At 43.3% G+C, this 19,434-nt stretch overlaps 1 protein-coding gene across 3 annotated transcripts in view; it reads left to right on the plus strand.

The window, feature by feature from the left end:
- Positions 1-19,434, plus strand: part of RFX2 (regulatory factor X2) — a 98,835-nt gene that overhangs the window by 48,540 nt on the left and 30,861 nt on the right. For all 3 annotated transcript variants that reach the window (XM_073323868.2, XM_073323870.2, XM_073323867.2), the window contains exons 3-6: positions 2,388-2,477; positions 3,251-3,330; positions 5,490-5,754; positions 13,928-14,002. In XM_073323868.2, the coding sequence (XP_073179969.1) occupies positions 2,388-2,477; positions 3,251-3,330; positions 5,490-5,754; positions 13,928-14,002 (510 nt within the window). The remainder of the gene's footprint in view (positions 1-2,387; positions 2,478-3,250; positions 3,331-5,489; positions 5,755-13,927; positions 14,003-19,434) is intronic.

Here is a 19,434-nt window from a genome sequence, read left to right on the forward strand (position 1 = left end):
GCACACATTAAAATGATTAAGAACTGGCTAACTGACAGATCTCAAAAGTAGTTGTCAATAGGGAATCATCATCAAAAAGAGGAATCGGTACTAGACTCGACACTCTTCCACATTTTCATCAGTTGTGGAAATAAATATAAAATCACTGCTGATAAAATTTGTGGATGACACACAGACTGGGGGAATAGTAAACCATGATGAGGACAGGGCAGTCATACAGAGCCATCTGGATCGCTTGTGGGCCCGTTCGAACAAAATGCGTTTTAATACAGCCAAGGCAAAGGAACACAGAATACAGGTCATACCTGTAGAATGGGGAACTGTATCCTAGAAAGCACTGACTCTGAACAGGATTTAGGGGTGATAGTGGACAAGCAACTGAACATGAGCTCCCAGTGTGATGCTGAGGCAAAAAGGGCTAATGTGGTCCTTCAGTGAATTAAGAGGGGAATAGTAAGTTGGAGTAGGGAGGCGATTTTACCTCTGTATATGGCATTGGTGAGACCAGTACTGTTTACACTTTCGCTGTCCATATTTTAAAAAGGATTTTGAAAAATGAGAGGGGATGGGAAAAAAGAGCCACAAAAATTATTTGGGGGCTAGAGAAAAGGTCTTAGAGACCGCAGAGTTCAGTCTCTTTAGTTTATCAAAAAGAATGAAGTGACAAGATTAGTGTATAAATGCCTTCACCAGGAGAAAATACGGGGTGCTAAAGGGCTCTTCAGTCTAGCAGAGAAGGGTAGAACAAGAACCAATAGCTGAAAGCTGAAGCCAGACAAATTCAAACGATAAATAAGATAGAAATTGATGAAGGTGATTAATCATTGGAACAAGTTACCAAGGGAAGTGGTGGATTCTCCATTTCTTAATGTCTTCAGATTAAGACTGGATGCCTTTCTGGAAGGTATACTTTAGCCATATGTACGTTATGCCTTATTCAAACACACGTTATTGGGCTCAACACAGGGGTAACTGGGTGAAATGTAATGGCCCATGATATGCAGCAGGTCAGACTAGATGATCTACTGATCCCTTCTGTATGAATCAAGTGTTTGTGTGGAGTGAAGTAATGAAAACAGATGACTCTTCTTAAGTAAAATGTAAACTTCTACAAAAGTCCAGCAGCAAGATAGAAAAGAATCATGCTTCTCTTGAAAAAGTCTAGTAAATCGGTTTATTCAGATTAATTTAGTGGCCCATTTGACCCTGAAGAAACATTGCTTATTAAAGGAATAGCAGAATATTGCTCTGGTGGAGCAGAATATTTAGTTTGATCCTGGAACATCGATTTTGGATGCCACAAATGTCATCGAAAGATACCCACACTAAAAATTTACATTCCTCTTCCAGGCCTTCCAGCAGCTCTTCAACATTAGTTTCTTTCTAAAGCAATTTCTGTTCATCATCAACAGTCCAAATATGTCACAGGTCAATCTGTGATTATGCCATTAAGAACAACTGAAAGGCAAAGACTTAAAGGTTTCAACTTCTTATCAAATTCTTTTATGCTAACATCACCTTTAATGTAGCACAAAAAGAGCAATTTGAAGAAGTGATTGAAGCAATTTGTCCTGGACAATCTCCTCCAGACAGACTTAAACTTGCAGACCCACTTCTAGAATCTGCAAGTGAATAACAAGAGAGAAAAAATTAAAGGAAGCAGTAAGAAAATCAACTTTGACATTAGTGTACGATGGTTGTTTGAACATGGCAAATTATGCAATAATGGCTTCAAGGATCCAGAATTAAAAATGGCATTTCAATTTAATGTTATTGGCTCTACATCTGAAAAGAGAGAATTCAGACGGGGTTAGTGCTCATCATGGCACTGAATGGAGATCAATAAATGTATTTGCTTTGTTCCTTGTAGGGATTATGGCAGAAGTGAACTTTGAAAAAGGGTAGTGGCCTGGAGTAGCAGCTTCTGAAGAGTTTTCCCTGCATAGGAGAAATGCAGGCATGGGGAAAGATGCAGAGATTTTCCACAATAGTTGTGGCTGACCTTTTGTTTTAAGACCTGCTTTTACTAAGCAACCAGTTTCTGCTATTCCCTGGGGTGGCTGCTTAAACCAAGTTTCACTTAAAGATGGGCCCAGCCAAACCATTTGGATCCACATCTGAGCTCTCCCCAAGTTTAGGGTATTGGGTTTGGGCCCATGCCCAATTTAACTGTAGTTTAGACTAAATGGAATATGTGTGGAGGCTTTAAGGAGCGGGAGTGTGTGTGGGTAGCCATAAAGTATGGTGGAGCTGCTGCCTGTATTTGGGGATTTGGAGCAAATCCTCTAGTATGTGTATTGCAGGAAATGGCCTAGCCAGAATGGGGTGTTCTGGGTCCAACTGTAACACTGGATCTAAATGCACATTTCTCTTTTTTATTTTTTCAGAGGATTTTGGTTCAAACAACAAGCTCTTCTCCCAAAGGAGCACAGATGCAGCAGATCTCCATTCCCAGAGTTCAGCAGGTCTCACAGCAGGTAATATCAATGGAGTGGGGGACCAAATGCTATTGCCATTCAGTCACTTGAAAGCAAACACAACCTGCAGCCCTTCCCTTACCCACATGTCCAGCATGGGCTGCTTGAAACTATATAGGCTATCTCTTTAATCAATTAAAATGTGGATTTTTTCTAGAACAGTGTCTGACCAGAGAACTTGAGATGGCAGGGAGAGCCATTTCCTCTGTCCTTTCACGTGATTATTCCTTATTTTAGATTGATGATAAAGGAGACTCTCTCATGGTTGTTTAAGGTTTAAAATCAAATTCTCCTAGGCACCTGTCTTGCATCAGGTTTCAATTATAGAGTCTAGGGAGAGATTTATTTTAAAATTATTTTTATAAATATTAAAAAATAATTATTGCACTCTTCTGTAAAGATTACTGTCTAGAGCCAATGGTTTTTTAAAACAATCCTGACTTGCATTCACATAGTAGGCCCAAACAAGTAGTTGTGCTGACAAAGTGTGTGTTTGCATGTACAGAACGGATGGGTATGAGAACAGTGTTGTTTGTGCAAAGAATTGCCTGTGTGTATTTTAGTTGTGTGAATGTTGATGTCAAATTTTAAAAAATGAGGCCTTTAAAAAAATACATTTCAAAAATAGGACAAATAGAAAGTTAAAAGTTAATATTCATTCTTAAACAGCTTTGAGTGCCCTTTTAAATGCTAATTGCTTGTGTGTGTAGTGTCATCCATTACTGCTTGTCAATAATTCATCTATAAACCCAGCATTGTCACATGTGTTTCAGGTGCAAACTGTGCAGCATGTGTACCCAACCCAGGTCCAGTATGTGGAAGGAGGAGAGGCTGTCTACACCAATGGAACCATGTAAGAGTCTCTGTCATTCACGTTACTAGGGCCAATAAATGCCAGCCTGACAGATGTAAAAGTTCATTTTGCTTTCTTTGAGAGACAGAGCACAATTGTGTCTGCCCTGAAAGGTGGAGAGAGAGTACACAAAAAGCCTTATTCTCCACTTCATACACCCACCTTGCAGCTTGGTACAGGGTCAGTCCTTACATTTGCCCCATAACAAGATTTGCTCCATTCTAGTGCCGCTGCAGGCAGTAGCTCCCATAAAGGGGAGAGTGAGCAAGAGGAGAAGCAGCACGTACTACCCTGTTTAATGGGTGTGGCAGTTGCCATACTGCTTCTTTGATGCTGGAGGCATTGTGTGTGTGTGAGGAGATCCCACCCTAAACCACATGGAGCTCACTCTATGGGCTGGTCTACACTACTGCGTTAAATCGAACTAACTTACTCCACTTCAGTTACATGAATAACGTAACTGAAGTCGACGTTGTTAGATCCACTTACCACGGTGGCTCCCCTGTGCTGTGTTGATAGAACGTCTCCCATCAACTTCCCTTACACTTCTCGGGAGGCGGAGTACGCACATTGATGGGAGAGTGCTCTCCCATCGATTTAGCGTGTCTTCACCAGACCCGCTAAATCGACACTTGCTGCATCAATTGCAGCAGTGCCGATCTACCGATAAGTGTAGACATGCCCTATGTAAGCGGATCCTATATTCCTTCTCCAAACCCTTTTGTATCTGTTAGGGAGCTGGGGTTTTAAAAATGGAAACTCCACATAAATGAGAGACCATGCTAATTGGAAGGAAGGTTCTTTCTAGGGTTTTCTCTTTTCCACTTGAAAGCCTCTTTGTGTCCTTCCCCCTGGGAATTGTGGGTTGCTACCTATTCTGTGGTGCTGGACCGTAACAAGGGCCAAAACAACTCTCTTAGCCCAAGAAATATCTTCATGCAGCGCATTCATATTGCATTACCTTGTATTTGTTCCACGTCATGCGAGGGTGCCCTGCTGGACAGACTTGTAAGAGTAGAGACCCTGGGTCTCAATGTTGCTCTGAGTATAGATGACATTGGTTCTTACCCATCTTGCCCTTCTCTTGAGCATGGTGGCTATTCGTGGGGTAAACTTGAGATTGGATTCTCTGGCACTGGCAGTTCCACTAGACTTCTTGGCCAATTCCTGAAACTTATTATCAGAGATGGTCCCCCCCCCCACCCTATCCCCCAAAAAAGCCAATTTTTGTCACAGGAAATTTTTTAAAAAACTAATCTTTTCCTGCAATTTTGTGTAAAAATATTTCAGTTTTTCAACGGAAAACGAAAAGAGGAAAAAAAAATCAATTTCTAGTTTTTCAATGAAAAACTGAAACATTTCAACCAAAATGAAAAATTTGGGCGAAAGCTTTACTTTGGGACAAAAAGCCATATTTACTGAAAAAAAATATTTTGATGAGAAAATTTCAACCAGCTCTATTTACCGCAGATTCTTGAGCTATAAAGGGTAGAATTTTCAAAAGACCTAAATGACTTAAAAACGTCAGTTGCATTTTCAAAAGGGACTTAGGCACTTCAGAGCATCAGGCCAGTTCTACGATAGCAATTTTTGCTAGGATAGTAGTGTTCGTTAGGGTTTTGAAGTTTTGTTTTTGTGTTTTTAAAACAACATTTCTATCCCAGAAAAAGCCCCAGTATAGATGCAATTTTGCCAGTTTATCTTATTAGAATTGATAGCGGAAAAAGCCCTCTTTTGCCTTTATGTAAACTGTGCCTGCACTGAGGGTTTGTTGGTAGCAAACATTTTTCAGTGTTGACTAGGCCTCAGTCTCATTTGGGTGTTTTTGAAAAATTTCCCTCATTTCTGAAGAGCCAGGCTGTCAGAAGGCTCCTTCTTGGGCCCAGTCGTGCTGTGCCCAACATTCCCCCTCTGACACAGCAAACGTTCCAAAGGGCTCTGGCTTGAGGCCTGCTTCAGGGCTGTCATCAGAGAGATTCATGTTGTCAATTGACTTCTATATCTGAACTAAATTTCAGTAGAGCAAATCCCATCTGCAATGGAGTCAAGGCTTTTAAAAAAAACTTACTGAAGATCCCAGTGTGAGAGTGAAATTAGATATTTAAGCTCCTCTCCGTTCGTGTGTACTTCACATCCTAACCGCATTGTTCCTTTGACAGCCGAGCCGCCTACTCCTACAACACTGAAGCTCAGATTTATGCCCCCAGCAGCGCAGCTTCCTATTTCGAACCGCAGGGAGGTGGAGCACAGGTGACTACAGTGGCATCCTCTCCTACAGCCATTCCCTCTCACAGCATGGTGGGCATCACTATGGACATTGGGGGAAGTCAGATCCTCTCCAGCTCGGGAGCCTATCTCATTCATGGGGGGATGGAAAACACTAGACACTCTCTGTCACTAACTTCACGCTCCTCTCCAGCAACGGTATGTAGCCCTGAAGGTATTGCCCCTACAGGGCCAGGAATTGTAAGGACTTCAGAAAATAAATAAGATTTGTGTGTGTGTAATATATATAATGAATGAGAGGGAGAGAACACATGCTGGTGTGGTGCAAGTGTTTTATTAGCATGAGCTTGGGATGTCTCATTACTCATGCGGTTAAGGGGTAACTTGATTACAGCCTCTAAGTATAGACATGGGGAAGAAATATTTAATAATGGGCCCTTTATTCTGGCAGAGAAAGGTATAACACAATCCAATGGCTGGAAGTTGAAGTTAGACAAATTCCGTCTGGAAATAAGGTGTACATTTTTAACAGTGAGGGTAATTAACTGTTGGAACAATTCACCAAAGGTCGTGGTGCATTCCCCATCACTGATAATTTTTAAATCAAGATTGGATGTTTTTCTAAAAAATCTGCTCTAGGAGTTATTTTGGGACGTTTGATGGCCTGTGTTATACAGGGGGTCAGACTAGATGATCACAATGATCCTTCTGGCCTTGGAATGTATGAGTCTATTGGTTTGTTAAGTAGATCATGTCAAACACATATTGATAAAATCTTTATGCTGTCCTATGCCATCATGTAGTCTGTTTATGCCACATAGCAAATACAATTTCAGGATATTTTAGAGTTTTAAAAAAAAATTTATTGGGACTATATTTTTCATGTTCCTCCACCTGTGAAGTCTAGTGTTGAGTTCCTATGAGCCCAGCTGTACTGGACTCAATGGGATAAAAAAGTTTTTTTTCTTTAATATTTAAAAATATCAGGGGTGTTATGTTGGAACTTTCCAGTCTTAAAAGCAAGTACTAATTGGGTGCTAATGTCCTGTTAGAACACAGGTCATCTCCCTTTCCAAACGGCTGGTGTGTGTGGGTGTGTATATATAAATATGTAAACTTTGTTACAAATGTATGTAGGTAGCACCCGCTACTTTGGGGAAAAATGAGAACATCTAATCGGAGAACGCTCTTGAAAACGTGACCAGTAAAGTTCTCATTTCTAACCCTGCAGGGTTTTGAAATAGAAGACTTTAAATTTTTTGCATTTTCATGCCTAGAAGAGCTGTTGTTGATCCACAGCTGAATTTTGCCTGTTCTGGACATTGGGTGGGAAATTCCACATTTCTGGAGAAAGAGGCGGAAACATTTCTCTGGCAGGTTGTTTTTGAGATGAAGGGGGAAAAGCCATTGTTGGAAGCTGTTAGAGTAAATGCCAGGTGGGACAGGAGTAGTAGGAATTCATTTAGCACAGGGATATCACTCCACCTATATGGCTTGTATGTGTGTGTAAATACATAGTTTTAATTTCAGATGCATTTAAAAAACCAAATACAGGGCCTTCCGCTTATTTTGATTATGTCTGTCCTTGTCATTTTGAGTCAAATAAGTGCTGATCTTGTCACCTGCCTGGGGATGTATCTTAGTCTGCAGAGCAACATGGGATTATTCATGTTGTCAGGTGCTCTGATACTGTGGTGATGGGTACAGTACAAGAACCTTAATAGAATTAAATGTCAATAGCATCGTCTCACTAACAGGTCTAATTGCTGTAGCTGTCTTATGTTATGGGATTTTTCTTGGCTTTCTCTCTTCTTTGGCTTCATTCAGGATTTAGGCCCCTTACTGTTGAGACAGACCAGCAGGAACAATTCCTGCTCTAAATAGCTCACCGTCTAAGGACAGATAGACAAGAAGACAGGTCAGCAGGAAGAATAAACAACATATAATTTTTTAAAAAGTGAATATACATGTGAACTAGATTCGCTGTAGGTAGCACAGCAGAGGTGGATCTTCAAAAGGGATGTAAATGTGGCCAGGGTAGGAGCCTTGCAGATGGGCTCAGGAAGGGAGCACTGCATATGAAGCAGCAAGGAAGAAAGTGCAGAAATTTTCATGTGGATGGTTGAAGGTAGGAAAATGAGTGTAGAGGGTAGATGTGAACAACACAAAGTGAGACAAGTGAAAATAAGTGGAGCGGACAGAGTTCCCTAGAAGTCTGAAAGTAATGACAAGAAGCTTGAATTTCCTGCAAGAGAAGGTGAGGAGCCAGCAGAAGGATTCAAAGAAAGGAGTGACCTGATCAAATTGATTATCAAGGAAAATCTTTGCAACTTTAGTTGCAACATTTTGTATAGACTGAAGCGAGGGCAGCATGGATGTTAAGGAGGCCAAAGAGGAAGATAGGATGTAATGAGGCCCTGCAGAAGAGATTCAGCTGTGGGGATGGAAAGTAAAAGGCAGCTCATGGTGATATTGAAGAGGAGGAAGCAGCAGAATTTGGGTGTGGCCTGGGTGACTGGGCGGAGACCAGGAGGGGAGTGGTGCTGTCAACAGTGACAGAACGGGGGAAGATGAGTGTTTGGGAGGGGAGATGAATAAAGCAGACAGCGAGACATTCAAGCGGAGAGGACAAATGATCTTCATATGTAAAATCTGTGGTCAAGAACCAGCAGTCCCAAACTGGTGATAGCATAAGGAATGTTTCTGGTCTTAACTTGTTCTTTGCTGGTAAAGCCTACTGAAATCCTGGCAAAGGGTTTACTAGTAAAGGTCTGTGTGACCCTAAAAAAGAAATAAGCATCTAAGCCCGCCCCCCATAAGAATGGCCATACTGTGTCAGACTAATGGTCCATCTAGCCTAGTATCCTGTCTTCTGATGTGGCCAATGCCAGGTGCTTCAGAGGGAATGAACAGAACTGGTAATCATCAAGTGATCCATCCCCTGTCACCCATACCCAGCTTCTGGCAAACAGAGGCTAGGGACACCATAGCTGCCCATCCTGGGTAATAGCCATTGATGGACCTATCCTCCATGAACGCATCTAGTTCTTTTTTTGAACCCTGTTATAGTCTTGGCCTTCACAACATCCTCTGGCAAAGAGTTCCACAGGTTGACTGTACATTGTGTGAAGAAATACTTCCTTTTGTTTGTTTTAAACTTGCTGCCTGTTAATTTAATTTGGTGACCCCTACTTCTTGTGTTATGAGGAGTAAATAACATTTCCTTATTTACTTTCTCCATACTAGTCATGATTTTATAGACCTCTATTCATATCCCCCCTTATTCGTCTCTTTTCCAGTATGAAAAGTCCCAGTCTTATTAATCTCTCCTCATATGGAAGTTGTTCCATACTCCTATAATTTTTGTTGCCCTTTTCTATACCTTTTCCAATTCCAATATATCTTTTTTGAGATGAGGCAACCAGATCTGCATGCAGTATTCAAGATGTGGGTGTACCATGGATTTATATAGAGGCAATGTGATATTTTCTGTCTTATTATCTATCCTTTTCCTAATGATTCCCAACATTCTGTTTGCTTTTTTGACGCTGCTGCACATTGAGTGGATGTTTTCAGAGAACTATCCACAATGACTCCAAGATCTGTTTCTTGAGTGGTAACAACTAATTTGAATTTATCAACCTCTCAGTATGACTGTGAGTATGGCTGGAAAAATGATCTTCTCCATGGTCTTTAGCTAGCAGCACTACCAGATGGGCTGAGACGTAGGACTCCTATGAAGTCATATGATGATGCCTATTCTAGGAGAGGGGTGTTTGTGATGTCTATGCTAGGAGAGGGTGTGTGTGTAATCAGATGTCCAGAGGCAGGACAGCCTGATGTTTTCATATCCGTAGCTCCCCAGAACCCTTCTCTTCCTCTGGTCCTTTCTGAGCCGTAGTAATCCAGATGATTTTAGCTCTTTGCTCAGGAAACGGGTTTGTACCCATTTTTACTCTTACTCGTACCAATTAGTGAGTAGCAGTTAATAGAGAACTGTTGTCACCTTGTACACCAGTGTTCATGATGTGAACCAGCAAATCTTAAATAATGCATGTCTCTGGCTTGCCGGTTGACCTTTCTTGTTAAATAACAAAGATCTAGTTCCTCTCTGTTCTGGGCTAAAGCTGGGATGGAGGGAGGGAAAGATACAGCAGCTGAGTTTCTTAAGGTGCTCTGCTGAACCACATTACCTTACACAACATATTTTTGGCAGCCTCAGCGTGCGGCCACCAACTCTTGCTGGTGGCCGCCCTGAGAATTTTTCCTAAAATACTTTAGGACAAACAAATACATATGCACATAGACATATCCAGATCATTGTAATTTATTTATGTAGGCTTTTTTGCAGACTCAATAATACAAATAATGTGCAGTTGTCTCTGCTTTTCACTGGACCTAAACAGAATAGAAACAAAAATAAAGTGCTTTGCATGTTTTGATTTTTTTTAGATTGCTAGTTAATAATTCTGCTACTGTGAAAAGTGATATTTGTATATTTGTTCATAGCGCTTTTCACAGCAGACTTACTTTGTCCCCCAGCATGCCAGGGCTGAGTAAGCCCTGGATGAGGAGGTGGGTAAGGAGGCAGGGGGGCCAGGGGCAAAGGGGGTCTGGAAGAGGCAGTGGGGGTTGAGGTGATCCTGGGGGGTGAGTCTGGGGGTGGCGCCATGCCCGCCACCCCAGGGCAGAAGCCTGAAGCCTGAGCTGCACCACCCCTGGGAAGGTGGGGAACTCTCACTGATTGCCTGTTCCTACAGTGTTTGTGGCTCCAGAAGGGGATAGGGACCAATCCCTGCAGGCAGCCCCAGGGGAGGAGCCATTACTTTGCTGTCCCCCCAGCCCAGGAGGCTGTGGCTGCAAGAAAAGCCCCTGGTGGCCACATGCAGCCACAGTGGCATTTGAGAAACGCTGCTTTAGGCTACAAAAGCCCTGTGTCAGCCCAAAAGCAATTGATATTTCGAGTTGCCCAAACTTCAGTGTCCCTTCCACTAAAGTAGCAAATCATGGTGGGGGGGCTGTTGTTATTCTGATTAAAAGGACACACCTTAATGTGGGCTGTAAATATATCTAGGCACTTCCTACCAGCCTCTTCTTTTTTTGTGGGGGGATATAAAACGTAGCATTCACACTTCTTTAGGGCTGTGTTTATCACTGCATGCCTATGAGAGAGACTTGCTGCTTGCCTCTGCATTATGTGGATGCATACACAATGCAGATGCTCCGCTGTCTCCCTGTCTTGAACAGGGGAAGGAAACGGTGTCTCCCTATGACATTTTGACTGATTTCCTCAAGGCTACATCAGCAGTCTGCTTGTGCTGATGAGTTTTGGTTCTTCCCAGTTATCACAGGATGCTGGAGATGTTTCTTAGAAACATCTAAGTTTCTTAGTTCCTTGAAACTGGCCCTTTTTTGAGCTAGATAGTATCTTGTTAAGCTAAGGAGCACTGTAGCCTGAATACTTTGTACTGTATGTCACTGACTATTTCCTGAGTGGAAACAAAGGAATTTATTCTGCAGGGTAGTGTACAGGAGGTGGGGACAACACCTAGGCACAGACATTGTGGAAACCACTTCTTTGGCTACTGAAGTAACCAGATCCATTCCACTCATTTAGGGCTCTGGCAGATTTAGGCTTTGAAAATGGGTATTGTTCTACTTTACCTTATGGCCACCTTCTAGCATGCAGTGGGTCACACTATAAACTGCAGCATAGGGAGTAAGCTAACATATATAAAGGAGACCATAAGCAGGGTGATCTCCATTCGGATAACAAATGCAAGGCAACAAATGGAGCAAGTGGGCTGTCGGCAACGTGGTAACACTTACACCTGCAGCTTCAAACCAGCGATGCTCTGCAGGGGTGATCCTGCAGCATTCTCCGTACCATACCTCTGCTAAATGGTGGCAGGTGCAGTATATGAGCCATCTTGGCCAACTCACTTTTGGGAAAGAGAAATTGTTAATGGTACCTCTTACCTGGATGTGCGTTATTAGTTATTACGACAATGTGCGCCTTCTTATCCCATCTCCACTAATGAGCCATGAATCGGGCCCTACCAAATTCAAGGCCATGAGTAACGCGTCACGGACCATGAAATCTGGTCTTTTGTGTGCTTTTACCCTATGCTACGCAGATTTCACAGGGGAGACCAGTGTTTCTCAAACTGGGGGTCCTGACCCAAAAGGGAGTTGCAGGGGGGTTGCAAGGTTATTTTAGGGGATTGTGGTATTGCCACCCTTACTTCTGCGCTGCCTTCAAAGCTTGGAGGCTGGAGAGTAGCAGCTGTTGCCCAGGCACCCAGTTCTGAAAGAAGCACCCTGCAGGCAACAGCGCAGAATTAAGGGTGACAATACCATACCATGCCATCCTTCTGCACTGCTGCTGGCGGCAGCTCTGCCTTCAGAGCTGGGATCCCAACCAGCAGCCACCATTCACCAGCTGCCCAGCTCTGAAGGCAGGGCCCTGCCAGCAGCAGCGCAGAAGGAAGGGTAGCAGTACCGCAACCTCCCCTACAATAACCTTGCGACCCCCACACGACTCCTTTTGTACAATTACAACACTGCAAAATTTCAGATTTAAATAGCTGAGATAATGAAATTTATGGTTTTTAAAATCCTATGACCACGAAATTGACCAAAATGGACCATGAATTTGGTAGGGCCCTAGCCACGAATAATGAGTTGCTTAGGCCTTCTCTACTACTGCGCAAGTAGGCGGGGAACTGGAGGGTGTATACTTGCCAAGACCTAAGCTTGGGTCTTACTTGCTTCACTTGTAAACAACCAGTGCCCTCTGTCACTGACAGCTTATACAGCTCAGGGAGCTGCATCCCTCTGTTACCAAGGTCACCAGTTGTTGCAGAATATCCAAGAGCCCTCTGTCCAGGTCTTAGCGTACCATTTGTATGTATTTTGAGAGATTGACAGATAGTACTTGGCCTTGAAGGGCAAGGGAGAGGGGGGAACAAGATTTTATTTCTTTAGATTGTAACAAATTTTTCAGTGCCTCATGACCCCCCATATTTGCCTTTGGTAACTTCTCTGGGTGTTGCGACCCATCAGTTGGGAAATACTGATTAAAATATTGTTTTCCTTCTCCAAATCCTGAAGAATTTTGCCACCTGCTTGGGGTGTCCCCTTGCAGGAATGCTCAGAAAAAATGATCTAGGAGATTTGGGCTCCTCTGCTGCCTGTGGTGGGAAAAGCAAAATACACCTTTAAGTAACAAAACGAAAACTGCAAAGCTGCTATACAGACAGAACAGTCTATTGCTGAATAGACTGCCATCCCCAAAAGGAGCAGCTCTGACAATGAAAGGTGAATTGGCCTCTACGTCCACTATTGGGGGTCTGCCTGTTCTTGAGCTTAATAATAGTCAGCTATAATTACATAGCAGATTTCATGCTGAATGCTTTACTACTGACTGTCTAAAGGGGCTCCCCCGCCATTGGTTTGAAGCCAGCAACACTACACAGCAGTGTATTAAATGAGGAAATGAAGGATAACTTCTTTAATCGAATGTGCATGGACATCAAGGCCCGCAGAATGTAAATACTCAAGGTGGAATATCTGTTGGGTAGAGTGCCATGAGATCATGACCATGGATGGCTGAGACCTTGGTTTAAACTCTCACCCAAGGGCTGACACCATTCTGCAACTCTGGTTCAAAGGGGAGAGTGCCCCGTAGTGAAAGACTTTCAGCACACGGAGGTCTTGCATCCAGCTACTGACAAGGCCCACTTCTGTTTAGCCAGTAAGATACTATATGGCATACTGCAAGGCTGTATGATTTTAGAGTGACACCTTATGCCCGTTAGTGCATTATCTGTAGTAGCTCTGCTGCATTCAGTACTTTGTTCAACTACTATTAATTTGTTTGTTGTTTCTATTAGTAATTTAGGAAATGCTAATAACCAAAGCTATTAATTTGGGCTTCACAGAGATGGGTCTGATGATAAAATGCACCATCTTTATGTGGTTCTCTATTTAGACATGCAATAGCTCATTGCTACCGATGAGAATTTTTGGAGGAGTGATTCACTATATTTGTAGCAGAAAAGGGGAAAGACATAGACATCTCTTTAATAACAGGGAATTTAAAACACAAGTTCTGAAATGATCCTAGCGCCGTTCTTTCATCCTTAATGTGTGTCCTGGCTGCACAGTTAGTTTGCATGTGTTACAATAACATTTCTTTGCTGCACCTTCAGCCCATAAGGACTGTATCTCATCTACCTTGCATCTTTGTCATGAGCCTGTTTATAGAAAGCATTAATCATTATTCAGATTATTAATAAAGACAAATCTTGGCTGTTGCTAACTATCTGATTTCCTTTCTTTTCTTTTTTCTCGTGCACATTTTCTTTAGCTTGAAATGGCGATTGAAAACCTACAAAAAAATGAAGGGATTACATCACACAAAAGCAGTTTGCTCAACAGCCATGTAAGTTACTATTGGACTTTACAACCTATTCCCTGCTTTGTTAGGAGCATTATTTATAGATGTTTTGTACACCAGCTAATCTGGGCAAATCAAAGCAGCCTAGGGTTTGGTTGCCTGCACTCCCCATGGCAGCCCTGTCCATAGAAACAAACAATAGTGTGCAAAAGCCTGCAATGATTTTTATGTTTGTTTGTCAAGATGCTCTGGATTCTGTTATCTGTCTCTGCCCCATATTTGTTTATTTAATCTGCCTTGAAATGGAAGCTGCAGGCACTTAGGTAAATGCACTGAGAGTTTTGTCTCCCTTCACTGGAAGTTTGCTGGAAAACAGTTTTGTAAGGCTCTGCAGCAACACTCTGTAGTGAATCCTAACAGATGTCCCCTACACCTGTGTAACAAAAGCATACTGTGTGTCTGTGTCTTGGAGTGCCTGAGCCTGTATTTCTTCTTTCTATAGCCAGGAAAGGCCTTGACTGTTGCAAAGCTATGCTAAACCCACTTGCTGGACCTTTCCATTTCATACTGATAGCAACCATTTCTTTGCTTTGGGTGAAATTCACCCCCATCTTCTGGGTTTATACAAGGTCTTCTGTGTTATGTCTTCAGGCCTTGATCCCGCAAAGCGTAATTTTTAAGTACATAATTATGTGGGGCTAAAAGGCTCTAATCCAAACCGTGCTGAAGTCAATAGGAAGGTTCCCATTGAATTCAGTGGATTTTGGATCAGGCCCCAAGTGTGGTTTTACACTGAAGTGTCATGGTATAAAATGACACCATTTCCCACAGTCCTGGTCTCTCTGTGCATTTAAAGTCAGATCTGTTGACCCTGTAGGGGAACAAAAGAATAACTACCCCCCACCAGCTCTGGAGCAGTGGCGTAGCCAAGATGGAACATTTGGGTGGGCCCCAACATTGGGTGGGCAGGAGGGCAGTGACGGGGGAAGGAGGGATCGGGGCCCGCCTCCCCCTACCACCTCCAGCCGGCCTTGGGGTTGTGGGGGCGATGGATGCTCTGGCCAGGGGACCTCTGGGGCCCCAGGTGCACACCCAGTTCTGGGAGGAGATGCCATTCTGCAGCAACAATGGCAAGCCAGGCCTGGCTCCCCAAGTGGCAGGATTCCTCTGTCACCCTGGGGTCAGCTGAAGCTCGACCTCCTCCCACTGGCGGATTAGCCACTGGGCCAAAGGGATGTGCCCAGGGGTCCCAGCCAATTGGGGGGCCCCAGAAAGATGGGCGTCTCCACCTGGTGCTCCCGCTGGAGAGCGGGGTTGGGGCGCAGGGCTTGCCCAGCTCCCCAGCTGGAACGTCGGGCAGGCAGAGCAGGGCAAGCCCCCGACCCTGCTCCCCAGCTGGAGTGCTGGGCGGAGTGGGGCAAGCTCCCACGACCCGACCCCGCTCCCTGGCAGGAGCTCTAGGCGGGCAGAGCAGGGCAAGCGCCTAACCCTGCTCCCCAGCTGGAGCGCTGGGCAGGCGGGCGGAGTGGGGCAAGCCCCCAACCACGCTCCCCCGCTGCCCACAGGAGCACCGAGTGGGCAGAATGGGGCAAGCTCCCGCCCCCCAACTCCACTCCGCAGCTGGAGCACTGGGCAGGTGGGCAGAGTGGGGCAAGCTGGGGCCGGATCAGAGCTGGGGCTGGGGGGTGGGCCTGGATGCTAAGTGGGTGGGCTGTGGCCCACCCAGGCCCACCTTTGGCTATGCCCCTGCCGTGGAGAACTAGCACAGCTCTGCTGTAGTGAACTGGACATCTTTTTGGTTCACACGTCAACGAAACTGTTAATTTAATTGTCCAATCCCTCGAGGTGCTGAACTCCTGGTTCTGAGGTGCTGAACTTTCGGCCCGGAGCACCCTCAACTCTCATTTGAGTCCATGGGAATTGAGATCACTTAGCACCTTGCAGGATCAGACCTTCAAATTCCTGTGTCATCAGATTATATTCATGGTTACACGTGTGCAACTCCACCGAAGAGCAGCACAGATGAGACTATGGGAACATCTGCTGTACAGAGTCAGCATGCATCTGATGAAGTGAGCTGTAGCTCACGAAAGCTTATGCTCAAATAAATTTGTTAGTCTCTAAGGTGCCACAAGTACTCCTGTTCTTTTTGCGGATACAGACTAACATGGCTGCTACTCTGAAAAGAGTCAGCCTTATTGATGATGGTGCATAAGCTGGAAATAACCCGGCTGTTAGAGCACAGGGTGGTTTAGATGACCTGGCAGTAGGAAAAATACACACTTGTCACCTTGAGAACATTTTGATGTGGAAAAATATTGCAATAAATGTGGAATCCCACTCTGACCAATTTTTAAAATAGTCATGTCTCTGAGTAGAACAGCATTCATTCTGGAGTCTGGGGCCATGCCTGGCTATTCTGCACTAGGGTGAATTTCACCAGAAAATAACTACCAGTTTTTTTCAAGTATATCGACTTTATTTTTGAGTTATTGTAGTCAGTGTTCTGTTTGATCGGATTTTATAAGAAATCTCCAGAATTGCCTTCCCCAAGTGTTCAAAAAGTATGTGATTGCTTTAAACAATCATTAGATTTATTTATTTTTTAAAATTGATTCTTTTTGTTTGATTTTTTGGTTTGAACCTTTAGGAGTCACATTTTTAAGCTTATTTCTGCAACCACAGGGCTAGAAACTTACTTTACAGGAGAATCTCAGCTTTCATTTTTTTTAATCACATAATTCCAGGAACTGGGGCTTTAAGATAAACACCAAAAATCATGAGACCTGCAATAAAATCATGGGAGTTGGCAGCACTGAATCTCTTCTAGTATTTCTGGGAATTTCTAAAGAGCACTGCTGATATCATAAAGTCTATGACTCTATGAAGTGCTGTAGGAGGACAGAAGGCCGAAGGGTCAGAAACTCAGGCTACCCAGCTGTGTCTGGTGACGATTTAAATGTCCATTACAACAGGCAGGCTCCTCTTTTTTTCTGTGTGGAGGCAAAAATGCTTCTGACTTCCAGCATTAAAAATAAAATAAAATAAATCTCTGAATCAAAAATCCTTTGCTAGCTTCCTTGCAAGCATGTCCTGCTGCAAGCATGTCCTTTTGAAATCCCTGGTAGAGTAGATAAAGTAACTGGCTGGTTTGAGTTTCCTTTTTCCTTCTCATGAACAAACCGTTGCTGTTTCTGTTCTATGTTAAATGGAATTACTTTACAGTGTACAAGTAAAGAACAAGAACGAAGGTTTCTTTAAATTATCTGTAGTTTTATTTAGGTTCTGTTATAAATAAGTTTTTACAAAACCTAATACGTATACGTGTTTTTCATGAAAACGTGTATACATCTTAGTGTTTGCAACCCTGCTGTTAGAAACCCGAATACAACAGTATTGGGCTTGTGCATGAGAATCAGAAAGTGAAAGGCAAAAGGAGGCAACAGTCTGTCCAAGCTGAATGGACTGGAAAAAAATTAACTTGGCATAAATCATGCAAATAAAAATAGATTTTTAAAGCTTTGTTTTGATTATTCCTAGCACTGTTAGTAACATGAGCAAGGATTGCATTTTTCTCTTGGCAGTTTGCCTTGGGCCCCCTATTTTAGAGGGTCCCCAAACCAAATGGTATTGCAACTTGGTGCAGAGTCACAGCACCACTCACATTTGGCCTGTCTACCCCCCCATCATGATGGGGGGTGGACATCTGGGCCAAACCTGAGTGGTGCAGCAACCCCGTGCACTATGCTGCAATGCCTGGAGCGGGGAGTTGGGCCCAGACTTATAGAACAGGAGCTGTCACTGTGGAGGGAGCTCACTCTCCACCCTGTCCTCCCTGGAGGCCTCCCCTTAGTGGTAATTTTTTTTGAAGGGCTGCGGGGGGGCTCAGTATCAGATTTTTGCCCTGGGCTTCCAAAATCTCGGTGTGGCCCTGAGTGTCTCTGTAACAAGGAAACTAGCTCCCAGGGAAGTTGTTAGCGAGTGACAATTATAGTATTAGCTAGGGCTTAGTTCCTTTCTTTGTTTCTTGTGCAAAAAAGTTTCATTAAGGTCGTAGAGAACCTTGCAGAGGTTTTCATTAAGTATTCTGTTGAGGTTTGTTTTACTTCTTCATACTTCATGTTACACAAATCTGTAAATTCCTAGGATAAAGATTCCTATATTACCAGCAGCAATTGTATCATGTCAAGATTTCAAAAACCAGTAAGTTTTATTTATCGGGCAATCGCTTTATCTACTCCCTTAGGCCCATTCCTGTAAAAACCCTTCTTCATACAGTTTATACTATTGAAATCAAGGACACTGTTCACATGAGTATGAGCTACTTTTGGTAGCAAGTCTTTGTGGGATCAGATCCTAGCCCTCCAAAAAGTTCTTGTTGCATATGGTAATGTGTACTTGATGGATCAGAAAGTTAGAAACTGAGGCTAAAGTTATAGCTACAGTGACACATGAAATTATTTATGAAATGATGTTTCATATAACTATATAAGCTATAACTATTGCTGAGACAGCACTAATCACATGCGTAGCATAAGACAATTAGGTCAGAGGGAAGGCTCTGTGGATGTCAGTTATATGAATTTTCAGATGCTGGGAAGAGACTTAAATGAGGCTACAATATTCAAGTGTGTGTGTCTGAAGTTAAGCACCTAAATCCATATTTAGGCACCAAGTGGTCTGATTTGCAGAGATTCTGAGCAGCTACAGGTTCTGAACACCCACTACTTACAGGGGCTGTTCATTCTCTGCATCTCTGAAAACCAGGCCATTTCTTTAGGCACCCAAATGTGGATTTGCTTGTTTAGCGTCAGCCAACCATATTTGAAAATCTCCTCCTGCTGAAATCTTTAAGGAGGGAATCACATAGGGTTCTATTACCAAGTATAACTAATGATTGGATAAAGCTGAGCAATGGAAAATACGCAGTGACTATCAGGAAATGTTTCCTGGACGTAAACTAATCTCCTTTGGGAAATGGTAGAAACTGAAATGTTGCCATTGACTTCAATGGGGCCAGCATTTTACCCCAAATTTCTTTTAAAATTAGACTGGACAAAGCACTAGTAAAACTACTTCAGGGAATAATTCTCCATGGACAGACTAGGAGGAACGCAGTGAGCTAAAGAAGAATGAATCTTCACTTCTGTGACAAAGAAGTCAGGAGATCAAGTCCTTGAGACGACGTCTCAGCAAACAATGGTGTAATTGCAGGATGACGCCCCCTATTTTTGGTTACTTTGGACACATGTAATTAATGCTAGGACTTTTCAGGGGCTAAAAAAGCGAAATGCACAAAAATCTTTGTAACATCTGCTTCCCGCGGCAAGTCCTTAGATGTTGTTAGCAACTAACTTCCTGAGTGAGTTCCTTGGAACTGGAACATGTTTAGAAGGTCAAACCTAGTTGTGACTGATCAGCACCGAGTTGGGTCCACAGGACAAATGGAACCAATGAAGAAAAAGGTTAACTTACGG

The sequence above is a fragment of the Lepidochelys kempii genome, chromosome 25, assembly GCF_965140285.1.
Source record: "Lepidochelys kempii isolate rLepKem1 chromosome 25, rLepKem1.hap1, whole genome shotgun sequence".
Taxonomy (NCBI): Eukaryota; Metazoa; Chordata; order Testudines; family Cheloniidae; genus Lepidochelys; species Lepidochelys kempii.